The sequence below is a fragment of the Odocoileus virginianus genome, chromosome 31 (genome assembly GCF_023699985.2).
Source record: "Odocoileus virginianus isolate 20LAN1187 ecotype Illinois chromosome 31, Ovbor_1.2, whole genome shotgun sequence".
NCBI classification, from domain to species: Eukaryota; Metazoa; Chordata; class Mammalia; order Artiodactyla; family Cervidae; genus Odocoileus; species Odocoileus virginianus.
In genome coordinates this window covers 8232937-8250154 of record NC_069704.1, presented here as the reverse complement: position 1 = coordinate 8250154, position 17218 = coordinate 8232937, and the positions used below count along the sequence as shown (strand labels likewise).

The 17218-nt window shown below is 48.4% G+C and overlaps 1 protein-coding gene across 12 annotated transcripts in view; it reads right to left on the bottom strand.

The window, feature by feature from the left end:
* Nucleotides 1-13425: 13425 nt before the first annotated feature.
* The window catches only part of TNC (tenascin C), a 101478-nt gene continuing 97685 nt past the window's right edge, over nucleotides 13426-17218 (bottom strand). For all 12 annotated transcript variants that reach the window (XM_070459211.1, XM_070459214.1, XM_070459213.1 and 9 more), the window contains one exon: nucleotides 13426-14144. In XM_070459211.1, coding sequence (XP_070315312.1) covers nucleotides 14034-14144 — 111 coding nt within the window. In that variant the 3' untranslated portion in view covers nucleotides 13426-14033. The remainder of the gene's footprint in view (nucleotides 14145-17218) is intronic.

The window sequence follows — 17218 nt, the reverse complement described above, 5'->3', positions numbered from 1 at the left end:
GCCAGTGGAGCTGAACACCTATTAGCCTAGATAGGTTGTCTGGGTGTGGGGACAGGTTCACACAAGGCCTGCAGCAGGCCTGGGTTGGGGTGGTTACAAAAGTGCACACGTGCTAGGTCACTTCAGTCATGTCTGACCCTTTGCAAACCTATGAACTGTAACCCACCAGGCTCCTCTGTCCGTGGGGTTCCCCCAGCAAGGATACTGGAGTGGGTTGCTCTGCCCTCTTCCAGGGGATCTTCCCGATGCAGGGATTGAACCCATGTCTCTTATGTCTCCTGCATTTGCAGATGGGTTCTTTACGACTAGCAGCACCACCTGGGAACCCTCTTTACAGAAGTGTGTGTGTGTGCTAAGTTGCTTCAGCCCTGTCCGTGGTGGACTGTAGCCCACCAGGCTCCTCTGTCCACGGGATACTGGAGTGGGTTGCCATTTCCTTCTTCATCTTCACAGAAAACTAGGGGTCAAACGTCAGTGCTGGTCCAGGGAGAAGGTGCCAAAGGAGTGCTGAAGCTTTGACTGATTGTCAGATATAGGGGTAGGAAATGTCAGGGTCAGGAACGCAGGCGAGGGAAGCACCTAGCAAAAACTAACCAGGCAGTAGGAAGTGGGAACTCAGGAGGAGGCTGAAGGTCCGGTGTCATTTCCACAGACAGTGCCGGGCGTGCAGGAGTCTCTTGGGGAAGGACAGGATGTACCTCCTAGTTCTGCTTTGTCATTTGAAGGTCAGTTTCCCAGCTCTAGGTTTGTCTCCCCCAGTGTGACCACACCAGTGATGTCATTCAAGGTTGGGAGAAGTGACGGTATGTGTGCACACCTCAGTGAAGACACACTTCTATCCTGCAGGTCATTTTGAAACCCTGAAGGTGATGGGATTTTAAGACCGGGACAGAGTCTCTCTTTGAGTCTTGGTGCAAAGGGGAAGTGGCCTAAGTGGCCCCTAGAATTCTGGACTGCAGAAGCGCAGGGCCCTGCCCTCTAGTGACCAGAGCTTGCCAAGCCCCAGATGAGAGCGGCCACACCTCCGTAGGCCGGCTCAGGATTCCCTTCTCAACGACCTCGAGACCCCTGTCTCAGTTCCCCACGCTGGGGGGCAGGCCTCAAGTCAAGCCTGCAAAGCAACGTGTCGGCCTGGTAGACAGAGAAAATAGCGGGTTGCGGGCCCTTAAGTGTATGGATCTTCTTCCCTTCTGACTCAGTTACAACCAACAACCTCTTTCATTGTTTGTACAGTCGGGTTTTGCAGTTCCTGAGAGTGAAGCTTGAGTGGTAGAGGGAAGACTTACTCTGTACCCTTAAAACCAGGGTCTACTGTGTGGGCTGGCTGCATGGCCAGCCTTGGCAGTGTATCAAGTGTCCAGTTGACCTTTGAAGAACAGCAGTTTAAACTATTCACCTCCTGTATAGAGGGATTATTTTTTTTTCAATAAATATGTACTGCTGGATCCATGGTCGGCTGAATCTGGGAATGTGGAGCTGTAGATACAGAGGACAGACTATGTCCACAGCCGTCTTCATGATTCCTGGATGATGAGGTTCTAAGTTAAAGTGTTTCATTTTAATCTTAATTGCTTTAAGTAAATCACTGCCTCAAGAGTGTATTTTTGAAGTTATCTAATCTTTCTGTGTCTCGATTTCCTCCTCTGGATAATGGACATACTGGCATTATTTATCTCCTAGGATCTGTGTGTGTGTGTGTGTGTGTGTGTGTGTGTGTGTGAAAATTACACGTGTTTCTACCCGAGAAGCACTTACAATAGTACTTGGCATATATCTAGAGCTGTTTCAATTGTTTGATGATATTATTTTTGGCATCATCACTCATTTAAAGATGGTGAATTTGAGGGAGAGAAGTCAGGTATTGTTTTCAGACTAGAGGAACCCATGTTGGGAGCTGGTGTGCACGTTTTCCTTTTAGTTGTCTTCTCTCTGACTTTTCCGCAGAGAGATTTGTGATGGTTTATAGTTCCCTGCTGGCTCCGTCAGTAAAGAATCTGCCTGCTGCGCAGGGCCCCTAGGTTCAATCCCTAGGTCGGGAAGATCCCTTGGAGAGGGAAATGGGAACCCGCTCCAGTATTCTTGCCTGGGAAATCCCATGGACGGGGGAGCCTGGCAGGCTACTGTCCATGGGGTCGCAAGAGTCAGACACAACTTAGCAGCTAAGCCTACCTACCTATGGGCTAAACAGAAGCCAGATTGAGTCACGGGGGTGCACGAGGAAACAGGAAGGATCTGGGAGGGGTAGATTCAGACCTGAGCTGTGACGATTTGACTGGTGGCCAAGGAGCCTGTCTTTAATTTAGTCACAGTTCAGACAGTGAGGGAACATGCCTGATGACATATGTTTCTCTTCCTGATCACAACCTCAGGTACATGTTCATTTGCAGAAATGAAATCATTGGGGGCAGGGAGGGGGGGACCAGACACAACAGGAATCTATTATGTGGTTCCCTTACGTATAAATGACTCTGAGTGGAGTTTACTATGGCCATGTATCCAGTTTTATTAATGAAAAGCTGTCAAATGTGTGAATCGTACGTGACTCCTCTGGAAGATCCAGGGACTTTGCTTTCTGGGCTGAAATACTAAATTAAAAATCATCGTGTAAATGAAAAACACATTATGAGTGTTAGTTGCCTCTCACCGAGCAGACGTATACTTAAATTTTAGATTTCTTTCCCTCCCTCTGCCCCAAACTCTTCCGTGGAGCAGCTGCCTGAACCTAGGGCACTTGAACGCGCCTGTCTGCTACTCCTGAATTAACTGCAAGAATTCACATCAGTCCCATCTATACACCACCCAGGAGATGCTCACTAGCCAATCACCATGTTCAGTGTGGTCCTAGGGAGCGGAAGGAGGAGACCATTTACTAAGCACCAAGTCTATGCCAGACACTTTCTGGGACTCGTAGTCATTTGAGGTAGCTATTATTATTTCTGATTTAAGAGCGTTCGAGGCTTAGAGAAGTTATGTAGCTTAACCAAGGTCACATAACTGGTTCTGTAGCAGAACTAGAAGTTGAAACCATCCATCAGTCGGTTTGTTCATCGATTTAGCACATCTCTGTCTTCCATGCCTGATTCTGCTAAGAAGTGATTCAGGCCCTCACCGCATCTGCAGTCTGGTGGTAGAATTCGTTTTCTAATTTCTTGCCTAGTGGCCTTGTTATAATCAATCTCAAGCCTTAGTATTAAAAACATGTATTATATTCTGTCCATGAAGCCATTTGCATTCTATTTGAATGCTCTTCGTTTTTAGGTTAAGTAGAGAAGAAAGAATGAAGTGTTAACTGAGAAAGGGAGCTGAATGATAATGTTAAATACTTTTTACACTGAAGATCTCCTTTATGGAGACTATGTCTCTGAGCAAACCTGTAATTTCCCAAGAGAAGTTTAGAAAGTGAAATCTGGCCTCAAGCAATCCCTTGTAGCAAAGTCCTGGCCTGGGGAGGCAGTGAGGTTCTCCGGCGACAAGTTGGAGTTGAGGGTGCAGGTTTCTCTTTCTATAAGGAGCTGGCTTTGGAGAAACTAATTAAACCCGGAATTCTTAGGAGGTTCGTAGTATTGCCGGCTTGCAAATATAGCTCCCCCACCATGGTGTTCCCTAGAGGAAGGGCCAGTCAACATGATTTTTCTTTTGTTTTTAACCACTTCTGTCTCCCCAAGGGGCCACGTTCTTCATAAGACCAACATCTGTGTTTCGTAGCATCTTAACTCTTTCCTGATAGCCCTTCCTTTTGTTGTATTAGAGACTCAGGATGGAGCCTGAAAGCCTGGAGTAGAAATATTCTAGATGCCTTGTAGCTGAACCAGAGGTGCCGAATAAGTCCATTTGGGGGCTGAAAGGGACCTTACACTACTCTGTTTAATGTCTGGCTACTACCAAGACCCAGGATGCCTCCACCGTCAGGGGCTCACTGCTTCTGTGACTGCCTGTTCTCTGGACTTCTTTGGTCACTAGAATTTCTTTTCTGATGTGAGGGCCACTTGTCCTCGTATACATTTCACTGTTGGGCTCTCATTCTTCTTCTGTCACCTAACAGAGTAAGTCTGCTCTGTCCTTTCCATGACAGACCTTCGAGAGTTGGAAACAGAGGGTTTCTCCCCTGTTGCAGTGAGCGGGGGCTGTTCCATTTTCCTTTGTCTAAAGAGCTGGGGATTCTAGAATTCTCACGATCCTGATTGTCTCTATATGCAGCATTCAAAAGCGGAAAGATTGATTGGGACTTCTCTAGTGGTTCAGTGGTTCGCAATCCACCTTGCAATACAGGGAACATGAGTTCCGATCCCTGGTCCTGGAAGATCCCACAGGCTGAGGGGCAATAAAGCCCATGCACCACGACTGCTGAGCCCACACCCTGGAACCTGTGCGCCACAAGATGCAGTAAGAAGCCTGCTCACTGCAACTAGAGAGTAGCCTGAGCACCAGTGAAGACCCAGAATAGCCAAGAGTAAATTAAGAAAAGAAAATAAGATAAATATATTCACGAAACATCTATTAGTTGAGTGCAGCCTCTTCGAATGGGCCTGTTTGTGACTGCACCCTTCTTCCCAATAACTCCAGGCAGCTATTATAAATTTGCTGTTGTTCCTTAGTCGTGTCTGACTCTTTGCTGCCCCATGGACTGTAGCCCATCAGGCTCCTCTGTCCATGGAGATTTCCAGGCAGGAGTACTGGAGTGGGTTGCCATTTCCTTCTCCAAGGGATCTTCCCAACACAGGGATTGAACCTGCACCTCCTGCATCTCCTGCAAGTCTCCTGCATTGCAGGCAGATTCTTTACCGCTGAACCACTGGGGAAGAGCCCTTATTATACATTGATTTCTTAATAAACAAACCATAGTTGTGCAGAATTCCATGAGAATTCTCAGCTTGCTCTGAAGCTAACCGTGTGAGCTAACTGAGTTGGAAGCCCTTTGCTGCTTTGAACTGGGATTGGGGTGGAGGTGCATGCCTTTTCAAAGCTACTTCTAATGCTTACCTGAAGGGTGTCCAGGTTGAGTGCAGTCTTTTGCCTCCACTGAGCTGGGTCTGCTCTGTCCTTTTCTCTCAAATTCTGTTTGAACACCTGGGACCTGCTCCACTCCGCCTTCTGCCAATTGCTTAGAAGTCCTGATTGTGGGAAAGCATAGCTACAGAGACACTCAGTGCCCCGGGGCATTGAGGTAACTGGGGGTAATCCAGGCCCCATTTTGCTCCGGAAAGCAGAGGCACTTTTGGATAAGCTTTTGTACCCACACCTAGGTCAATTCAATTCAGTGATGTTCCAGCCATACCTGGAAAATTCCCTCTCTTTCTTTCTATTATTTTAGTAACCCTTCAAAGTTAATGCTTGTAAATAAAAAAACTTGAGAGGTCAGCTGCTTTTGCTCACTGCCCATCAGCCCTTGAGAAAGGAGGGTTCTTAGTGTGGTGGGGTGGTGGGGCCTCTGTCCAAAATTGGAGGATGCTTTGCAAGAGGCCACATGTGTGGAAAGTCCCTGGAGAAGTCATTTTCACGGGGCACGTATAGTGCTCTGTCTTTGAAATGACTGATATTTATGGTGGTGTTTTTCCTCTGAATGTCTTACTGGATTTCTCTCTCCTTGGCTGTGAGACAGTCTCATCCCATAGTCACAGGAGAGGCTGCTGTCTGGGGCTCTTGACAGAGCAGTTCCTTTTCTGTTTTTTAAAATCCTGCTATTAGAATCTGACCCAGTGGGGTGACAAGGTGGGTGAATGGGAACTGAGTTTGAATCCATATTGACTGCCTGGCCACTTGGGAGAACTTGGTTCTTTTCTGAGTTTCTTTGTTTCCACAATGATGATCTGGGAACAAAGCCAGTGAGCTGAGTAGCAAAATAAAATGAGGTTTAAAGACCCCTCCTCCTAGGTCTGATCATGCATTCTGTTAGCATGTAATGACTGAGAAACAATGGAAAAGGCTCCGTTCTAGGTCCTGAAATACAGCAGAGGGAAAATGCATCTGAAGTCCCTGTTGTCACGAAGCTTGAGTTCTGGAAAACATACACACAAGTAAGCAGACCAGTAGCTTGTCCAGTGGAAATACATGCAATGGAGAAAAATAGAGCCCTGGGGATGGAAGAGCACGTGTGTATTTAGGTAGGAGATGAGGAAAGGCTCATTGAGAAGATGACATTGGGAGGACGCCTGAAGGACATTGCACCAGTGGGCCATGCCTGGGTGGGTGGGGAACATTCCAGGCCAAGGGTCTGCAGTGGGAGAGCGATTGCTGATTGCTGGAGTCACAGAACAGCAGGAGGCCAGTGTGTCAGAGTGTCTTGTGATCAGGATAGAGGAGTTGAGGCCAGGGAAGCATCAGGACACAGATCACTCGGGGCTTCGAAGGCCTCTGTGACACCTTGGCTCTGCTCTAAGCCGGAAGGTGAGCTCTGGAGGCTTTTAAGCAGAAGAACATGACTCAGCATTTCAGGAGGATGGCTCTGGGGGGCCAGGCCTTGGGGCAGAGGGTCCTTGGCTTCCTTTTCAACACTGCCCAAGTGGCTCAGGGTAGTCTGGAGTGATTGCTGTCTACACCAGGCTTTAGAGGCTAAGAGAAAATAAAACAATAGCGAGTAAGGGCAACAGGTGTTAGTCTGAAGTCTAAATGAGCCTCCCTCTGTCTGCAGTGAGAAGCAGTCAGGAAGGAGGACAGAAGTCTTGTAGCTGCAAGGCCTGGGACAAACCAAAGGCATAGAGAAGTAGAAAACTTGAATTTGGCCTTCACAAGCAGTGACTGGGGATTAGCACACAAAAGTAAATTAGTGATGGGACATCCATAAATGTGGATGCATGCCAGGGAAGTGGGGTCCTCGCCAGGGGTCCTGGCAGAATCTGGACACTGGACACACGGGCCATAACCTTCCCTCCCTGTCCCTACTCTGTTCTGCCCATCTCCCCACACAGCGTACTTTTGCAAGAGGTGATGAGCAAGAGGGTTTGTGGTTGTTGATGGGAGGCTCTGTGTAGCAGAGGGGAGGCGAGGGCAGAAGGGGCACCTGCCGTGCCTTGCTGCCTTGGACTGGCTGTGAACCCCTCCTGGAAAAAGGGACTAGAGTGATAGCAGAGAAGGAGTTTTCCTGAGAGTGTCCTGTGAGTCTGGGAGCCCCTAGCTCCATCAACACATCCACAAGGAAGCGCTCTCCTAAAGCCGGGAGAGGCTGCCATCTGCTGGTTGACTGCAGTATTCCACCCAGGTGCTTGGCTTTGGACAAAAATCTTTCAATGTTAAAAGATCATCTGCGTGGGCATTTTCTCCAGGTCAGGCACTGCCCATAAAACATTGCAGGCAGATTCTTTACTATCTGAGCCATCAGGTAAGCCCTTTAAGTCATCACCAACTCGCATCAGCATATGTCCTCTTTATTCTCGTTTTTAGGGATGCTCAAAAAATTAAGTACCTAGATCCAGGTCATTCAGGAAGTGGAAAACTTGGAATTCAAGCTCAGTCCTGACTACAAACATGACTACTTAAAGAGGTTGTTATGATCACATCAGCTCTGCAAACTGTGAGTGTTGTGAGGGGACCGGCAAACGGCAGGTGTTCTGTGTGCTGAGCGGAAAAGTGGAGACAGGCTAGATCTGCGGATGGATGGATGGATAGATGGATGGATGCGCCTCAAGGTGCTGCATCCCAGGGGCCCACAGACTCAGGTTTCAGTCCCAGCTCTGGCCTTTCAGGTCTGGTGACCTTGGAGAGGTCATCTCAGAGCTCTGACACACAACTTTTTCTGTGACTGCAAACGTACTGGGCCAATTGTGGGAGCTACTTATTTTGGCTGTGTGTGATGTGTGTCTCTCTGGGTGTTTTCTTTCTGTAACATCTTGCCATCTATTTTCCAGTCTTGGTGAGGCTGGAGCGATTCTCAAGAGGATAGCTTCTCCCTGTTCCCCTTCCCAGCTCTACATTCTTCTGCTCAGACAGTAAAGAATCTGCCTACAATTCAGGAGACCCAGGTTTGAGCCCTGGGTCAGGAAGATCCCCTGGAGAAGGGGATGGCTACCCACTCCAGTATTCTTGCCTGGAGACTCCCGCGGACAGAGGAGCCTGGCGGGCTATTCTGGGGTGGAAGAGAGTTGGACACGACTGAGCAACTAACACTCCTGGGGAGGGAGGAGGACGAGGGAGTGAGCCCTATGCTGACTCCTGATACACCACAGCACCCAGATCCTGGCAAGGTGCAGGCGGCGGCAGTCCCGGGCCCCAGTGGACACAAGTGGACGGACAGATGCCTTTCTAGTGCGGGAGTGAGCTTTCTCAAAGGTGATGCTGGTTGTGTGTCTCTTGGCCTAAACACCTCTGGCACTCTCAGCTCTGCCCAGAAGATGCAAAGCCTTCAAGAGAGGCTTCACTCTTCACCCTTCACACCTTCACCTGTGGTGTCCAGCCTCAGCTTGCCCTGGCATCACCGCAGGCCTCATGCCAGCCACAGCAACCTCGAGGGGCTCCCCGATGCTCCTACCCAGATGCTGAAGAGCAGTGCCCTCGCACTGCCAGGCCCTGCAGCCCTCCCCGTTCCGGGAGCTAATGCAGCCTTGACTCTAGCTCGCCACATCCTTAATTAGTCTGGCTTCACTGAGACCACGGGGAAAATCCCCTGTAGGAATCGAAGGCACCTCAAAAACAGGGGTGTAGGCTTGAATAGCACGCCTGTTTTTGAGCTGCCCTCAATTCCTACAGGGGATTTTCCCCGTGGTCGCAATGAAGCAGGGTTTCTCTGGTGGCTCGGTGGTAGAGAATCTATCTACCGAGCAAGAGACACAAGTTTGAACCCTGGGTTGGGAAGATCCCCAGGAGAAGGAAATGGCAACCCATTCCAGTATTCCTACCTGGGAATTCTATTTACAGAGGAGCCTGGCAGGCTACATTCCATGGGGGCTGCAAAGAGTCAGACAGGACTTAGTGACTAAACAGCAGCAGGAGCAGACACAGATAAACTTGCTGAGACTTCGAGCCCTATGGATTTTCCCTTTTAGACACCTCTCAGAACCGGATGCTTCGTGTCTGTTAATAGGAGCACACTTGCGCAAACTCCATCTCCTTTAACCTGGACTCCTGCAGTGACCTTCTTACTTACTCTCCCATCTGTACCTCCAGCCCAAATAAAAACTGCAGCAAAAGGATTTTTTCTTTAATTGAAGAATAATTGATTTACAGTGTTGTGTTAATTTTAGGTGCACAGCATAGAGATTCACACATTCATTCATTTACACATATATGTTGTTTTTCATATTCTTTTCCCTTATAGGTCATTATAAAATATTAAGTAGAGTTCCCTGTGCTATATAGTAGGCCCTGTTGTTTGTCTGTTTTATACAGAGTAGTGTGTATGTGTTAATCCCAACCTCTTAATTTATCCCTCCCTCCGCTCCTGTTTCCCCTTTGATAACCATACGTTCATTTTCTATGTCTGTGAGTCTCTTTCTGTTTTGGAAAAAAGTTCTTTCTTTTTTTTTTCTTTTTAGATTCCACATATAAGTAATATCATGTGATATTTGTCTTTGTCTAATTTACTTCACTCAGTATGATAATCTCTATGTCCATCCAGGTTGCTGCACACGGCATTATTTAGTTCTCAAAAAGATGTGTGTTTTTTTCTTTTTTAAAACAAGACCAGCATGAGCATTATACTCCTCTGCTTAAAATCCCTTGGTAGCTTCCCATTGCATTCAGGGAAAAGAGCAAAATCCCTACTCTGGACCCAGAGAGCCTGTGGAATTGGGTTCTTGTTGCTGCCGCAACCTCCCTTGCTCCCGGGCCTCTGGCTTTCTTTCTGAGCAGCCTGGCAGCCCCGGGGCCTCTAGGAATGTGCTGCCCTCTGCCTCCGCTCCCTCTCTCACTGGTTAACTCCTGCTTATCATGTAGGTTGTGATTCACCTGCCCTTCCTCAGGGAAGTCATCCTAGTCCGGTCCCGGTTAGATGTTCTGCTAGTCTCTTGTATTTGCTTCCAAAGCGTGCCTTTAGTCTGCAGTAATACATTTGCTTGTCTGATGTGAATGTATAACGTGCCTTTAGTCTGCAGTAATACATTTGCTTGTCTGATGTGAATGTATAACGCATAATGCCAGCCTCTTCCTGGCATGAAGGTTGCATGAAGATTGCATGAAGGCGGGACGCATGTTGGTTTGTTCACTTAGTGCTGGGCACGTGTGGGTTACTCAGCATGGATTTTTAAATGAAAAGGGAAATGAGAATCTTGGGAGATGAGAGCCCATCAGCGGAGCCCCCAGGGAACCCCCTGGATACTCTGGGGCCGTTCAGGTGTGTTGGGCAGGAGAGTGGCGGGGGCGGGGCAGGCCAGGAAGGCGAGAAGGTGGGCTGGATCGTGGTCCCAAAGGATGGGGCTCTGCGGGCGGATGCTGAAGGTGGTTGTGGGGAAGCAGCCCAGAGGCTCTTTGGCCTGCGTTCCTTGCTAAAGGTCAGATGTCCCTCCCCAGGTGTCCGGGGGGCTGTGCTCAGGTTGTGTGCCCAAACGCTTCTCCCACAGGGAGGAGGACAGAGCATTTCCCCCTGCGGCTTCCATGGTGGGAGGTAGGGTTCTCATCCAGTGGGAGATTCTCCAAAACTAGAAAGGAGTTGAGATTCTGGGAAGTCGTTAAATGACCAGCGTCTACTACAGGGAGAGGGGTGTGAGTAGAAATGATGGGGTAACTGTAGTGGTGCTGCAGGGTGTCTGCGTGTCCCCAGGAGTGGGCGAGCCTGTCACGGTGCCCCAGAACAGTTGAAGTAAGGGACTGTTTCCAACGGAGTGGGCCGGCTGGAGGAGAACCAGAGGGCCCAGCACGATTCCCCAGGTCTGGTAGCAACTGATATGCAGAGACCACCGCTGCTGGAAGGGGCAAGGAGGGGGAGCAGTTACCTGAAACTTGCAGAGGGATTTGTGTGGAGACAGTCGACGGGGGCTGAGATTCCTCTAGGGGAAACTCGCACCCATCTCGATGGCCAGCCCTCCACGATGGCCTACAGATGGCCCCGGAAAAGGAATTCCCCGGCTCACCCCCCACCCCATCGCCACCAGTCTCTTTCCTTCCAAGTCCCTGCGCTGCCGCTGGAAGCCTGGGGGCATGAGAGTCCATCGTCTCATTCTTGAAGGGTGGTCTTCAGGATACAGAGCAGGTAGCAGGGAGCAGAGCAGATGGGGACGGGCAAAGAGAAGACCAAACACCGTGGAAATGCGCTTTCGATGGAGAGCTACAGAGTGTATCTTGGGAGTGGAGACAGGCTTGCACCTTGAGGGGGGATAGGATTTCACAAGACCTTTCAAGGTGGAGGCGGGTGCTTGAACAAAGCCACAGAGCCAGTAACTGAAAGATGTGTTTGAGAAATACTGAGCTCACACTTCGGACCAGTACTTGTGGAGTGCAGAAACCCACTGCGGAGGTTTTGAATGCCATGGCCTCAGGCCTTCTGCCCACTTAGCCCCTGTGTGGACATGACTGCAATCTTCCGAAGGCCAGGAATAAGGATGTGTTTGATGTGGCCTCTTCACCAAGAGACTTGGACTTGCGTAGCTTCTGGGGAACACCTTACCAGCTTACTGTATCTGTCTTTCTTGGGAGGGGTAAGCTGAGGTTCAGGGGCTCCTGAGTCGGCAGTCAGTAGAGGGTTAGGCCCCCCACATGAGGCTTGGTTGTTCCAGGGAGCCGGTTTATTTGGGTTTACACAGCAAGGCTAGTGTTGCTATGGCTGGCTTGCAGGCAACAAGTCTTATGATCTGAAGGAGCAAACTGTGTATATAACATGACAGCATTTATTAAAGCAAGATAAACTCAGCAGCAAAGGAGCTGGCTGGAACCATGAATTCCTCTGATTTTCCTTTCTGAGCCATCGCATTCCATTTGAATGAGGCCTATCAGCCCAAACATTTCCATTAAATAAAGTCGATTTGTTGAAAATCCCTAAGAGAATGAACAGAGAATCGCCCCCTCCCTCCACCCCCAATCCCTGTTTGAAAAAAGAAATGTGTAATGTGTGGTTCTGACTCACACTGTCTGAGTACAAACAGGTCTGCTATTCTGGGCAGTGAGTCCCCTCCATCACTAGAGGTATTCAGACCAAACTGGGTGACGCAGGGCTTGCTTCCTTTTAGGGGGCGTCAAGTGGGAGAGAAGGGGCCATTCCTAGGAGACATTGTCTCTAAGATTTCAGGTCATATGAGCCTCATGACAGATCCTGGTGACTTCCCCACACCCCTCATTCTACAGCGCGACACATGTATCCCAGGGAAGGAGGGATTGTCATCAGGGACTTGGGGGAGAGCAAGGACACGGGGACCAGAAAACCTGAGTTTAAATCCTAGTTCTACTATTAACTGGGCTGGTAGCCACTGAAATCAACCCTGAATCTTCACTGGAAGGACTGATGCTAAAGCTGAAGCTCTGATACTTTGGCCGCCTGATGCAGATAGCCCACCCGATCCAAAGACTCATTGGAAAAGACCCTGATGCACAAAAGACTGTGATGCTGGGAAAGACTGAGGGCAGGAGGAGAAGGGGATGACAGAGGGTGAGATGGTTGGATGGCGTCACTGACTCAGTGGACATGAGTTTGAGCAAACTCTGGGAGATGGTGAGGGATAGGGAAGCCTGGCGTGCTGCAGTCCATGTTGTCGCAAAGAGTCAGACACAACTGAGAGTTGAGCAATAACAACAAAGTAGCCACGGACAGGTCATTCCATCCTATGCCCCCCCCGCCCCCCGCCCCCCCGGTCCACTTGTATCCAGTGAGAGTAGTCATCACCCATACTTATGCCCGGCACCTTGCAAAGGGCCTCATGGGATGACCTCTTTTATTTTCCACAGAAATGCTACGAAATTCAGACATCCATGTATCCCCACTTGACTGGTGAGAAAACTGAGGCCTGGAGAGGCTAAGGAATGGTGGAGCCGAGGCTGGAACTTAAGCCTCTGGGGACTCTCACCTTTGCTCGGTCACAGTTGTCAGCTAATCTGTGGCATTTAGGAGATTACTTTAGAAAACGGGTGTAAAGGTATCTTTTAAAAGAATAAGCTGCTAGTTTTGGAAATGTTGAGCAGGAAGCTGAATCTTTCTTTTTTTTTTTTAGACATTAATTTGTTTGGCTGCTCCAGGTCTTCGTTGCAGCTCCTGGGAACTTGAATTGAACCATGGGGGTTCTGGTTGCTTGTGCAGGGACTGAACCCAGGCTCCTTGCACCGGGAGTGTGCAGTCTTAGCCACTGGACCACCAGGGAAGTCCCTGAATCTTAAGTTACAAGCACTTTCCAAACTTGTTCAAATTCAAAAATATTTTCCCCTCTCCCAGCCCCCAGTCTCCCTTTCCTCCTTCCCCTCCCCCTGGCCGCCAGCCCTCCTTACCTCTCCCTTCCCTCCTCTCCCACTTTGTTCAGATACTTTGTCTTTGGTGGAATTCAGGCTTGACAAAAAAAATGAAAGGAAAAGCAATAGTCAAATTTAAAAGTACTTGTGCTTTTATTAAAAAAAAAAATACAATCAGGTACTGTCCAGATGTGTTTTGGAAAGGAAGATCTCTTTAAAAATCCTTAGTTTACATCATCATCATTATTATTATATTAATAATATTAATTGTATCCTTAAAATTGAAACAGCATTGCTTTTCTGAACATAAAAAAAGGGACGGCTTCAAGACACACATGAATCACTGCTAACAAAAATAATGATAATTAATTATACAGCTTTGTGTAAAATACAGCTGGTTCTAAGACAAACTACCCACTGTACAGCCTGCCCCGCTCCCATCCCCAGAGCCACCCAAGAGAAGGAAAATCATTGTGATGCTGTCGCTGAAAGACTTTTGCTGAATCAAACAACAGAATGGAAACCTGCTGGACACTGTGGTCTTTGGTGTGAAGGAAGTCATCGCGGAGTGGCTGAGGCCAGCGCTGCCGCTGCAGGCCCCGACGGTCCATGGTCAACTTTAGCTCCTGCCAGACGCCCAGGTGTGGCTTAATGGTCGGACTGCTCACATTGATGCTTTGGTAAAATTATCTTCGATCTCTGGGCCCTACTCCTCTCCCCCAGTTGTCCGCGGAAACTTATGCCCTTTTGCGCCTGCCTTCGAGGTTTCGGAAGTTGCTGGGTCTCAGCTTCATCTCAGCAAACTGGATTGAATGCTCGTGGCCCTTCCAGTGGAACCAGTTAACACCCTGTGAAGGAGAGAAGACCTTCAGATTGGTTTCCATCAGGCAAGGTATTCGCTGACCATTGCTATGTAGTTAGGGGGACAAAATGAGCCCTGTTTCAAACATATGGATCCCAAGGGGGAAGGGGAGGATGAACTGGGAGACTGGGATTGTCATATATACACTATTGACAGCTATGTATAAAATAGGTGACTATCTAGTTACTAGTAGGTTCTATTAACTAGAACCTACTGTGGCACACAGGGGCCTCTTCTCAATGCTCTGTGATGATGTAAACGAGAAGGAAGTCCAAAAATGAGCGGATGGAGATGGACGTGGGGCTTCCGTGCTGACTCAGCAGGAAAGAATCCGCCTGCCAGTGCAGGAGATGTGGGTTTGATCCCTGGGTCAGGAAGATCCTCTGGAGAAGGATATGGCAACCCACTCCAGAGTTCTTGCCTGGGAAATCCCATGGACAGTGGAGCCTAGCTGGCTATACTCAGGCTGTATATATATATATTCTTCCCAGGCAAGAATTCTGGAGTGGGTTGCCATATCCTTCTCCAGGGGATATATATATACACACACATGTAGCTGATTCACTTTGTTGTATAGTAGAAACTAATACAACATTCTAAAACAACTATACTCCAATAAAAATTAATTTAAAGGAAAAAGATGAGCTTTGCTTCAGCTCAACCATTTGGAAGCTCACGGCTGTATCCTGCTGATCTGTTTATTGATTTGTATGATGAAAACTTTCAAAAGATCTGGCTGAATCAATTTTTTTTTTTAACTTTAGGCAGAATTCACCTGAGTTTGCTCTGAACTTTGATCTGCCATCTTGAGATAAAGTTGTGGCGGATGAAACTGGCCATCATTAGGATTACGTGCTGTAGGAATTCGGGTCATGATCAGAGCTTATGGAATTGAGTAGCTATAGGCGGCGGGTGCGGGGGGTGGGGTCTATACATTCCTACGACATATTTTATTAATAGGCGTTGGTATGGTACAGCTCAAAGAACATAGGTGGACACAAGTTTTGCAACCTGACACATAAAATTGAATCTTTGTGTTCTCACTTGAGAGATAAATGTCTTGAACAAGTTATCAAAAGGTTCTGGGCGCCGGTTTTACTATTTTCCTTCTTTAGGGCTAATAATGCTAACCTCGGAAGGATGCTGTGAAGGTGAAATGAGCCTGTGAAGGAGCTGCCACTGGCCTGGGCCCATCAGCGGTGCTCAGAAAACATTTCTCCCTGTCTCAAGTACGGAGGCGTAGCCTCAGAACTCTGGCCAAAGAGTTTCCTCAAGAAAAGCCTCTATTTATTTCAGGGCCGCCTGGTTTGGCTCTTCAGCAAAGTCGACAGGTGGTCGACTCTGCCTGTTGAGTCCCACAGACCCCTTGTCCTCCTTGGGTGGGGGTCAGCATCAGGGAGTCCTCCTGTGGGGTCTCCCCTACCCCCCACCCCGCTCCGCGCCTCTTCTCTTCAGGTTCCGTAGGGCTGGGATGGAACATGTCCACAGAGGAGAGAGCGGCTGACGAGATGGGGGAGAATATAGATGCTTTGTTTAATGCTAATTTTTGGCATTTATTAATACTGGCCAGCCTCTGAACCCGACAGCGGATGGGATCTGAGAATACCCGACTCAGTTTAGGGGCAGATGCATCTGTAATTCACTCAGCTTGGTCCTGTGCTCCCTTCCCCTGCCCTCGTCCTCTCCTCTGATTGAGGTTCAGAGCTGGAAGTGAGTCCTCCTCATGCTGTGGTGGAGACGGAAGCCAGAGAGGGAAAGTGACTTCACGGAGGCCTCACGACAGCCAGAGCAGAGCCGGAGCTGGGACTGCGCTCCCGCGACTGCTCTGTGGCCTTTCATGTCAGCTCCTTCTTCCAGAGTTGGATGGAACGATGGAAAAGGAAGTTTCCTTCTGGCATGTAGCTTTTATTCCCCTCCCGAAGGACTCTGTATTACACTGATGTTTGGGACCCAGGAGGTAAAGGAGTGCGGCAGTTCTGAGTGGACGCATTATCGAGGCCACAGACAGGGCGGAGAGAACACATGCTCTGTCCTGATGTGTCCTTCAGTCTTGCCTCCTCCATAAAATAGATGCGAAAAGCCACGGTCTGGTCCCCTCACAGAGCAAAGGTGATGTACACCAGAGAGAGAAGGAGATGACACTTTGAAAAGTGTCAGAAATTATGTCAAGATAAGGTGTACATTTAAGGTCACAGCACTCATTTGCAGGTGGTTAACATAAACACATGTATCAAATCAATAATAACAGCTGTTGTTGTTGTTTAGTCACTAAGTCGTGGCCGACTCTTTTGCAACCGCCGGGATCCTTTGTCCATGCAGCTGATAAGAACAAAACAAAAAAACTCCAAACCCAGCAACCCAACAGCTGCAAAAAAAAAGCCCAAGAACAAAAGTATAAGTAAGCAAGATGATGAGATGCTGCATCCTACCTAGGCCCCCCGATCGGAGTGCCTCCGGTCATTTGGTGTGATTTGGACCTTTGCCTTCTTACAAAGGGATCCCAGATTGCTGGGAGAAATACCAGCAACTTCAGATATGCAGATGATTCAACTCTATTGGCAGAAAGTGAAGAAGAACTAAAGAGGCTCTTGATGAGAGTGAAAGAGGAGAGTGAAAAACCTGGCTTAAAACTCAATATTAAAAGCTAAGATCATGGCATCAGATCCCATCACTTCATGGCAAATGGAAGGGGGAATAGTGGAAACAATGGCAGATTTTATCTTTTGGGTCTCTAAAATCATTGTGGACGGTGACTGCAGCCATGAAATTAAAAGACACTTGTTCCTTGGAAGGAAAGATACGACAAATCTAGATAGTGGATTAAAAAGCAGAGACATCACTTTGCCGATAAAGGTTAAAGCTATGGTTTCTCCAGTAGTCAGGTACGGATGTCAGAGTTGGGCCATAAGAAGGCTGAGTGCCAAAGATTGATACTTTTGAACTGTGGTGTTGGAGAAGACTCTTGAGAGTCCCTCGGACTGCAAGGAGATCAAACCAGTCAATCCTAAAGGAAATCAACCCTGCATCTACATTGGAAGGATTATTGCTAAAGTTGAAGTT